General features: G+C 56.7%; 2 protein-coding genes across 4 annotated transcripts in view; both read left to right on the top strand.

Moving 5' to 3' along the window:
- PALM (paralemmin) overlaps positions 1–8,959 on the top strand; it is a 17,447-nt gene extending 8,488 nt beyond the window's left edge. Inside the window, exons 7-9 of the mRNA XM_010844650.1 lie at positions 770–829; positions 3,224–3,355; positions 6,883–8,959. Of these exons, the coding sequence (XP_010842952.1) occupies positions 770–829; positions 3,224–3,355; positions 6,883–7,412 (722 nt within the window). The 3' untranslated portion in view covers positions 7,413–8,959. The remainder of the gene's footprint in view (positions 1–769; positions 830–3,223; positions 3,356–6,882) is intronic.
- Positions 1–10,247, top strand: part of MISP (mitotic spindle positioning) — a 30,509-nt gene that overhangs the window by 10,432 nt on the left and 9,830 nt on the right. Inside the window, exon 2 of one of the 3 annotated variants that reach the window (XM_010844603.1) lies at positions 4,264–4,269. The gene's annotated coding sequence lies outside the window, so the exon portion shown is untranslated. Of the gene's footprint in view, positions 1–4,263; positions 4,270–9,008; positions 9,193–10,247 lie in introns of those variants that run through there. The other 2 variants (XM_010844601.1, XM_010844602.1) reach the window with 2 other exon arrangements.

Below are 10,247 nucleotides of genomic sequence, written 5' to 3'. Positions count from 1 at the left end.
GACAAAGGTCCCCCACACACAGAGATGTGGAAGACTGACATCCAGGAAACAAAGAAAAAAGCCCAGAGTTTGAATTCTGGGAGAGATTTTAGCCCCCACCTACAAATTTATTACAGGTATGTGATGTACACATTTACAAATACTTCACGTGTACTCATGACACTTCAATATGTACAGTTAACTATAATGGTTTATTAGCTATATTAAAATTTCCTTAACACTAAGTTATATTTTAAAATATATATTCAGCATGTCTATTTTTGTGTGTAGAGCCTGGAAGGAGCACCACCAGCCAGGACTGGAGGTATGGTCAGAAGTGTCTCTGGCCTGATTTTTCAGGAGTCAATTATTCATGAGGAGAGTCTGTCTCCTCATCTTCTGTGGAATTAAAAATTAATAATTAAAAAAAAAATCCATGAAGGCCACTCAGGGATTTTGTGAAAATCATTTGGACCAAGAGATGGGTCATGGACTATGGGACTGAGGCGTGTTTTCTTTTTGCGGAGAGTGATTCCATGTGTGTCTGGGTATTCAGGGCATGCACACGTGTGTGGATGGGTCCAGGTGCATGCATGCATTAGGGAGAGGGTCCAGGTATCTGGGTGAGTGTGTGGGAGGGTAGTCCAAGTGTGTGAGGGGCGTCCAGGTGCCTGGAGGATGTCCATGTGTCTGGGTGAAGTCCCACATCTTGGGGGAGGGGCCTATGTGATCTCCCCTCTGAATCTATCTCTCTTCACTCTTTTCCCCCCACCACCACCATCGTGAGCAGAGAAGCAAATCTCCAACACCCCTCTGAGGACAGTCGACGGCTCCACCATGATGAAGGCAGGTGGGTTGTCCCCATGTTGGGGTCCATGTCCAGCTGCTGTCCTGGGCTGAGTGTTGGCCCTGTGGGGGCCGGGTTGAGGGGCCAGGCCTGGTGCAGATGCAACCATCAGCATCACCGGGTGGGGTCTGTGGTTTTAGTGGGGAGCGGCTGGACCAAGGCCGCAGATCTGAGCCTGGGTGGGGCCGGGTGCCCCCTCTGCTTTGGCACGCCCGTCACAAGCTGGCCCAGCTTCCCCGAGAAGACGGGCCCCCTCGCATGGCGGCTCTAACCTGATGCCCCCTCCTGGCTTCTATCTCCCTAACATTGCCTCTTGCTCTGGGTCCTGGCGGGGGTGGGCACAGGCTCACATGCTCGCTGCATACTTTCCCTCCTTCACTGTCTTTGGGCTGCCTCAGGAGAGGGGGTGAGCACCCCATTCCTGGAGGTAACCAAGCAGGGCAGAATTGGGATTAGTGCTCAGTGCTCAATAAGGTTGGGTTCAAATCCCTGCTTGATCACTTGATGGCTGGAACCTGGTGGTGGTGGGGATTGTAGTGACCTTGTGCCCAGAGTCCGGCACAAATCTAATCCTGAGAGTGACTAAAGTCATGACAAATAGCAGAACCTTGTAGCTGCTGATATTAGAGTAAATTTGGAGGCACAAAACCACAGAGGGGATTGAAGACCAGGATGTAATGACACTCAGGGAAGGAGAGGGTGGCAGGGGAAGCGTAGAGAAGGAGGGGACACCCTCAAGGCCTCAGTGTCAGACAAGTGGGCAGAAATTACCAAGCTACATGCCCCCAGCTGGTGACCTTGAGCAATGCACAACCTTCCCAACTATGTCTGATGGCGGGGTGTTAGGCTGCATAGGGACGTGGTGATACCTAGCATTCTTCATTCAGTCAGTCAGTCTCCAAGTGCTTGCTGAGCATCTGCTGTGAGCCTGGCAAGAGGGTTGCAGGCTTACAGCAGGTGTTCTGATGCGGGTCAAGGCGGAACATAGGGAGCTGGAGGGGAGCACAATTTGAATCACAGGGCTCAGAGGAGGTCTAACTTAGGAGGTGACATCTGAGCAAGGATAAAGGAAGTGAGGTAGCAAGGCATGCAGACAGAGGGGCACTGCCAGTGCAAAGGTCAAGTCTGGACTGTGGGCACCGGTGGGTGGCAGGGGCCGCGTGCTGGTCAGAGTGGAATGAGCGAGGGGGAGGGGCAGGAGGTGAGGGCGAGGAAGGGACGGGGGCGGCCCATGCCCCTGTCGGGGTGCAGAGAGCTGGGGGTGGGTAGAGCAGGGGCGTGCCTGCTCGCAGCTCACAGGCGCCCACTGGCGGCTGTACGGAGAACAGGTTATGGGCGGAGCGGATTGTGGGGGGCGGCGGGGGGGGGGGGGGGGGCGTCCCGGGAGGGTTGATGATGGGTATAGTGGGTGGGGGGAAGGTGAGAGGAAACGGTGGAGGATAGGGGTATTGTGGGGGCGGGGGTGATGAATGGGATGGTGAGAGATGAAGGAAAGGGATGAAGGGGAATATGGTGGGGCATGGTAGGGGATGCTGTGGGGGTCTCAGGAGATGCGTGTCGGGCTGAGGGATGGTGTGGGGATGCGGTGAAGGGGGTTGAGGGATAGTGGGGGTGGATGCAACTTCTTCCAAGCAGGGGCCGTAGAGGACGAGCAGTGGGTGGGTTCTGGGAGTCTTGAAAGCAGCACCCTGAAGTTTGCAGATGGACAGGTTGGGGCATGGGGGAGGTAGTAGGGTCGGTAAGAGAGGGAGGAGGGAAAACAAAGGTGTCTGTGTGAGAAATGGGAAGACCCAGGAGGGGCAGGTCGGGGAGGGGTTTGGGGCGTGGTGATGTGGGGCTCTCCCTGGAGGGAGGGGGCCTGGGGACCTCACTGCCAGGAGGCGTCTCCGTCTCCGTGTGGTGTTTGTGGCGACCTGTCTGCAGAACAGGGGCAGCTGCTGGCCGTTGGATGTAATCTTCAGGGGTTGTAGCTCCATACACTTCCAGGGGACCGTCCCCTCTCCACGTTGAAGGGATGAGAATGTTGACACGTCAGTAGTGGCCTTACAAGAGCAGTGCGGAGGGCTAGTGTCCAGGACCCTGGGGGGCACAGGCTTGCTCACTTGCGTTTGAATCCTTTCTGGATTGGGCCAGGCACGCCCCCACCTCCCTGGAACTGATCGAGGCTTTGCAGTCAGGGCAGGGCAGCCGGAGTGGCCCAGGAATTCAGACCCAACGCCCGTGGGCGCTGGGGAGCCAGGGAGGGATACTGAGCTGGGAGGAGGGCCGCGTCGAGGGCACACGAGGGTACCCGCTGCTTGGCTCTGTGCTGCCGGCTCCCCTCCCTGGCTTGGCTGCAGCCCGGCGGGGGGCACGTGGGCAGGTGGGCAGCGGCTTGACCCGTGCCTCTCGTGCCAGCCATGTACTCGGTGGAGATCACGGTGGAGAAGGACAAGGTGACGGGGGAGACCCGGGTGCTGTCCAGCACCACCGTGCTCCCCCGGGAGCTCCTCCCTCAGGGCATCAAGGTCTACGAGGACGAGACCAAAGGTACGCGCCCCTCTCCCGCCCCGCCAGCGCCCCTGGCAGGTCCTTCCTCCATCCCGGAACCTGTCTGGAGGCGTGGCCAGCGCCAGGATGGGCTGGGGAGCCGAACTCTGGGTGAGGTGCGCTCCATCTTGTGTGCTCCCGCGCCAGGGGTCTGAGCCCTCCAACCCCCACCTCACAGATGTTGTTCAGTCGCTCAGTTGTGTCGGACTCTTTGTGAACCCATGGACTGCAGCACGCCAGGCTTCCCTGTCCTTCACCATCTCCTGGAGTTTGCTCAAATTCTGCTTAAATACCCTCGCAGGATAATTCATTTAAATAATTACTGTTGTGGTAAAGGCTACAGACGCCCCCCTTAGAGATTCAGAGGGGGCCAAGGGAAGGTCCTGCAAGGTGGGGAGGGACAGAGAAGGGAAGCAGCTGCACAGGGGGCACCCGGTGTGGGTGCAAAGGCCCTGGGGTGGGATTTGGTTCACAGGCTGGGGCTGTGGAGCAGCCCGTGGAGCCGATGCAGAGTGAGGGCGTGGGGGATGGGGAGCCTTGGCAGGGGTGGCAGGAGCCGGGAGGGGGGTGGTGTTGGAAGGGCTGTAGAGCTGAGACCTGGTTTGGGTTTTTTAGGGTTCTCTCTGGCAGCTGGAAATAGGAGGGGAAGGCAGCCTTGGGCAAAAGCTCCAAAGTCCCTTTTCCCACCCCCATATAATTCACAGAATGTAAAATTCACTTTCTTTTTTAAAAATCTAAGGAAAACTTTCTTTTAAACTGTGAGATCCATCAGTATTTAGACAACCGTCTCATAATGGTCATGGCATTTAAACTTTTGTTCATTTTTGGCATGTCCTGCCTGGGGAGAGGAAGTTTGGGGCAACATTTGCTGTGATACCAGAAAAAGAAGAAAACATACTTTCCTAAAGACAGCATTTTAAGAAACCTTTAAGGGACTTCCCTGGTGGCTCAGTGGTTAGGACTCTGTGCTTTTACTGTGGAGGGCCTGCATTCAATCCCTGGTTGGGGAACTAAGATCCCCAGGTACTGAGGGTGGGGTGAGTCAGGTCAGATATCCCCAGGTATCCAGGTGCTCCCCACAAGCCGTGGGCAGCAAAAGAAAAAAAATTAATGGTACATTTGGAGTCAAGGTAAGCATTTGCTTTCTTAGGACCTGAGGTCCCCAGAGCTGATCCCTTCAGTTAGGTATAAATTAGCACAGCTCAGCCCCAGGGTCCATTAGCGAATCTGGTAAATGCTGCCCTCAGGAGAAGATGGAATTTGGAGACAGAGATGCAGGACACACGTACAATTCCACGCACAACCCAGTGAGAACTCTCCATGTTGTATGCCCTCAGTACCTGATTCTAGAACATCTTGTTCCTCAAATAGAAAGCCCATCCCTCCCCATCCCTACCATGGCAACCACGAACCCACTCTGTCAGTGGACTGGCCTGTTCTGGCCTGTTTCCCATCAATAGAATGATACACTATGTGACCTTTTGTGTCTGGCTTCTCTGACTGAGCATCATGTCTTCAAGGTTCATCCATGATTATGTTTTATGGCTGAGTAATAGTTCAGTGTGTGGATGGACCACATTTTGTTTATCTAGGCATCAGTTCATGGACGTTTAGGATGTTTCCACCCTTTGGTTTTATGCTATACAAGGTTTTGTGTGGGTGTATGTTTTCATTTCAGGTAATACCTAGGCGTGGAATTGCTGGATCATGTGGGAATTCTGTCTAACTATTTGAAGAACTGCTGGGGTGTTTTCCACAGTGGCATTACCATTTTATTTTTCCACCAGCAGTGCATTAGGGTTCCAGTTTCTCCACATCCTCAACAACCCTTATTATCGACTGTTTTAAATTATAATTGCCATCCTAAGTGGGTGTGAAGTGGTATCTCACTGTGGTTTTGATTCCCAGAGCCTTGTGTTCTTAGAGGTTCAGGCCTCTGGAACATCCAGGATGTTATTAAAGGAGTCCTGTCACAACCCAGCTCTGCTGTACTTGGGGATCTTTGACCCAGGTGGAATCCTGGCTCCAGTTCTCACCAGCTGTGTGGTTCTGGGCATGTCCCAGCTGCTCTATTTCCTGGACCCAGGATGGCCACAAAGGGCCAAGGGGCAGAGATGTCTGTGCTCATGGAAGGTCCTTACCTTGGCCACTGAGCCCAGCCTGGCCCAGCCCCTGGGGACTCAAGACCCGCCAGACTGGACTCTGGTTGCTTAGCAATGGGAAGGTGATCCATTTCCATGGCAGCCAAGGGCTTGGGTTCCTACCTTGGAGCCGTGGCCAGTGGGAAATACCTAGCTTGGTTCTGCATGGCCTGGACACACCCCACCCTCTGGGCCTCCAGCCCAGAGTCACTGCAAGGCCTTGAATCATGGATGCCCCTCCCCAGGAGTTTGGAAACCGAGAGTGGAAAGCACTTTCCTTCTGGCTGGAGCCCAGATACTGCCAACCCTGACCCTTGGCCCCAGAGGAGGAGAGTTCCTAGGGCACTCAGTGTGTCCCTCCCTCCACCCTAAGCAGCTGGGTAGCTGTGCTTCTAGAAGGGCTGTGATCCAGGGCTGGCGTCAGACCACAGTGGGGACTCCTCCCAGGTGCTGATATCCGGTCTTAGAGACTGTAACACAGGTTAGAAAATGACACATCAGAAAGACACGAATGATGAAAGCTGGAGAGATCGGAAAATATGCTTAACAAGCTTGATTGTCCTTGTAAAACTCTTCCCAATGGAGGATGCACATTCTTGTCAAACACAGGTAGAGCATTTTAGAAAGTGACTATGTCTTGTCACAATGTTATATCTTACATGCTGTGTTCCTGGACCACAGTTCTCCTCTTTCCCAGGTTTAAAAACACTCTTCTAAATAAATCTTGGCTTATAGAGACAGTCAGTCAAAATGGAAATAATAAGACATTTACACTTCAAACAGAATGACCTAACGTAATCCGTGAGCTGCAGCCAAAACGTAACTCAGAGGAAAATGTATAGCCTTCGAGGGCATTGATGAGAAAACAAAAAAGATGGGTGAATGGACTAAATTTTTGTTTAAGATCATCCACATGAAATCAGACTCCCTGCAAATCCTCATGAAGGGAAATAGACCCAGACTGGGAGAAAGAGCAGGGTCAGCCCCAGCCAGCTGTGTGACCTTGGACCAGTTACTTGTTACTTACCTTCTTTGAACTCCATTTTCACCATCTTTGCAATGGAAAAAATAATAGATCTACTTTGAAAAGTAATGGCCTGCGAGCAAGTTGGCTGGGGAGTATGGAAATGCTTCACACTGCAGGGCAATAAAATCCGAGTTCATTTATTCTTGTTTTCTAACACATGCTCTTGTGTCTACACATTTTCCTCTGTGTGCCAACTTGGCCGTGCGCACTGATCCCAATCAGGGTTTTACTTGTCAGTCGATTCTAAAGGTGTAATTTAGTTTATGATTCCCCTTTAGCCTAGAGGTGGCTCTCAGCCTTACCAAGCCCTCCCTCTGGTCTGGGAACCAGCTCACACTCTCTCTCTCCCCCCATGCCAGTGGTCCACGCCATGGACGGCACGGCAGAGAATGGGATTCACCCGCTGAGTTCCTCAGAGGTGGACGAACTCATCCACAAGGCAGACGAGGTCACGCTGAACGAGGCGGGGTCAGTGGTTGGGGCAGTGGAAACCCGGGGGCCATCAGAAGAGGCTGTCCGGACCACGCCCTCCAGACGGGAGATCACTGGCGTTCAGGCCCAGCCTGGGGAGGCCACCTCGGGCCCGCCTGGCATCCAGCCCGGCCAGGAGCCCCCAGTCACCATGATCTTTATGGGCTACCAGAACGTGGAGGATGAGGCCGAGACCCAGAAGGTGCTGGGTTTGCAGGACACCATCACGGCAGAGCTGGTGGTCATCGAGGATGCAGCTGAGCCCAAGGAGCCTGCCCCACCCAACGGCAGTGCGGCTGAGCCCCCGGCCACTGAGGGCTCCAGGGAAGAGAACCAGGTGGGGCCTGAGGCTCCCGCAGCCGAGCCCCAGGACCTCGATATGAAGAAGCAGCGCTGTAAATGCTGCTCCATCATGTGACCCGCCCGGCCCCCCCAGACCCTGGCCCTGCCCTCTGTACCAGACACCCACAGCCCGGCCCTCCCGGCGCCTGCCCACCCTCCACCCGCAGTCACAGGCCCAGGACCTGCCGTGTTGTCGCGTGTTCCTTCCGAGTTTTCTTTCACTGGAAAGAGAGGGACAGGGGTCCCCATCCCATCACCACCCCCCACACACCCTAAACCACTGAGCCGTGCACCGACGCCTGGTAGGAGAGACACGGACACACCCGCTTCTCCCCAAACGAGGGCCCCCCATGTCGCGGCAGCTCCTGGCCGGTGTGACCCAGGGCCTCAACGCGGCCCCATGCCAGCCCACCTCCCTCTGGGCCTCCTGCCTGTGCCTTCCTGCCCCCTCCAATGAGGTCCCTGAGGGGATAACCCCCCAGGAGAGGGACCCTGGGAGCCAGGGGTCCTGGGAGCCTGCCCTGTCCCTGCTCAGCCTCTGTGGCAGGGTTCCCAGGCCAAGGCGCCTGGTCAGGATCTCGGGCAACTGAGGTGAGGCTGTGCCTCTCCAGGGAGCCCTGGCTCAAGGTCTTGGAATGAACATGAGCCCCTCTGGACACCCCCAGCCAATGCGCCCCTCCCCTCAGTGCTCTCTTTGGGCGCAGCCAGTGGGCGATGGAACATGGGAAGGGGGCACCCTGGGGCCACGCCCCCTACTCAGGCAGGGTGTGACCCCTGTGCTGTCTTCTGGCCGGGCTGGGCCAGGGGTCTTCGAAATGCATCCCGCACAAGGCAGGGCCATGCAAGCCCCATCCTGAGCTCCCACTCCCACTGGGCCCCCCATCCTCCTGGTGCTAATTTGGGGACCCTAGGGGACTGCCCCTGGCCCCTTCTCCAGCCTGCTTGGACCAGGGTCCTGGGTCTCCCCTAACATACCACAGAGTTTGGGCCCACCGCCGGCTCTGCTGGGCTTGGCGCGTTCCGGGCAGTGGAGGAGGGCACCCCACTCGCCTGGGACAGGGAGCTGCTGCCCCTGGATTGCAGCTGGAGACCTCCATTTGCTGCCCAGCCTGATGTGCACCTGCCTCCCCCTCACTGGAAGGGGTGAGAGGCGGGGGGGCTCCCCTCCTGGGGGTAGCTGACACCAAGATGTACAGACACATCTCCTTGGTTGCAGCCACACTTGTCCCCAGAGGCACATTCGTGCACATACTCACAGGCCCTCTAATTGTATGGGCTGCGGATGACCAGGCCCCATCTTGGCCCCTCCACTAGGGGCCTGCAGCCTGGTGCCCAGGGCCCAGGACGCTCCCCACCTCAGCAGGGTGGGTGCAGGGCCTGCTCTGGAGGGCAGCCTGGGTCCCCATCTCAGCTCCGCCCCTGGGTGGCTGGGATGAGAGGTCCTCTCTGAGGTGACCTGAGCAGTGGCCGTGGGACCCCCCTTCCTCCTCGAGTTCACCCAAGTCCTCGAGCCGTGAGCCTCTGCTAAAGTGCCCTTGCTGCCCCCCTCTGCTTTCGATGTGTGATGAGGCCCCATGTTTTTGACTTTCCCAGAGAAGCAAATAAACAGTGTGAACAGCCCCAGGGCTGGACTTCTTGAGTTTCACCTGGGCGGGGAGGGTGCGGCCAGGCCAGAGGTTGGGGCCCTGCCCAAGCAAGACGGTCCAGCCTTAAAAGGAGCCTGGTAGAGCCCAGGGGAACTGGTGTCTCCTGTCTGCGGCTCTGCACCCCTCAGACTCACACCAGTGTGGTGGGTAGGGGTGTTGGTAGAGTCCCTGCCTGCATCTGTGTGGCACCTGGGCAGGTAAGGCCTGGAGGTAAGGGGGCTGCTTCCCATGGTGCGACTTGGCTTCTGTTTTCTGGGGGGGCCTCAGGTTCCATACCTGCCCACCCCACCTTGGTTGTGAGGCTGCCCCTTGCTGGGCTCACAGTCCCCTGGGGGACAGATACCCTCAAGCTTGGCAGAGAAGCTGGTTCCTGGCAAATGGATGGGGACATGGGGCAGAAGCTGCTGGCCTTGCTTCTCTCACTACATAATCTGGGTAGGAGTGGCCACCCATTCTGGGCCTTGGCTTGCCCACCTGTACAGTGGCTGTGTGAGCCCTGCGGGGGAGGTCGCCCCAGTCTGGGATCAGGAGAGCCCTGGCATGTGGGGTGATCCAGTCTCCACCCTTCCCCCGCACTGTGAGCAGCCCTGCCAGATTCGCAGCTGGAGGCACATCAGATGGAAGAAGAGACAGGTTCAGAGGGGCCCCACAGCTGTCCAAGGGGCAGGTCAGGACAGAGATTCCCATCCCCCACCGCCCGCCACCCCAGCCAGGAACGGAAGCCCAGGCACTGTGTACCCTTCCCTGTGGACCAACCACAGCACCCAGTGGGCTGAGTCTCCCACAGGCTCAGGGCCCCCGTGGTTCGAGCAGGTCCTCTGCACCTCGGCCAAGGATCAGACACCACAGCCTTGTGCTGGGAGCACCTGCCTCCACCTTGAGCCTCAGTGTGCCCGGGCCCCAACCATCCCAAAGCTTTCTGGCACCTTTATGTCCTCATTTGGCCCTTTATTGGGAGTGGGCTGGGGGGCGTCCCCCCATCCTGTGATGTACCCCGCTTCCTGGAGGAGGAAATGGGCCCAGAGTGGTTAAGTGGGATTTGAATTTAAGCCCAGCTGAATCCCCAGAGACTAGGACGCTGGACTGGTCCCAGTAAGGATCTCTCAGGGGAAATGGCCCCAGAGTGTGGGCTGAGCCAGGTGGCCTGGGTGGGGCTTTGGACTTGGACCCGCCTCTGAGGAACAGCAGCTGGCTTGTGGACCAGCTCAGTGACCCCGGGAGACAGATGGCCCCTCTCTGAGTGATGCTGGGAGGCGGTGGGGAGG

The sequence above is a fragment of the Bison bison genome, unplaced genomic scaffold (assembly GCF_000754665.1).
Source record: "Bison bison bison isolate TAMUID 2011002044 unplaced genomic scaffold, Bison_UMD1.0 scf7180017864203, whole genome shotgun sequence".
NCBI lineage: Eukaryota > Metazoa > Chordata > Mammalia > Artiodactyla > Bovidae > Bison > Bison bison.
The sequence above is the reverse complement of the archived record's forward strand: the minus strand, read 5'-3'. Positions and strand labels throughout refer to the sequence as shown.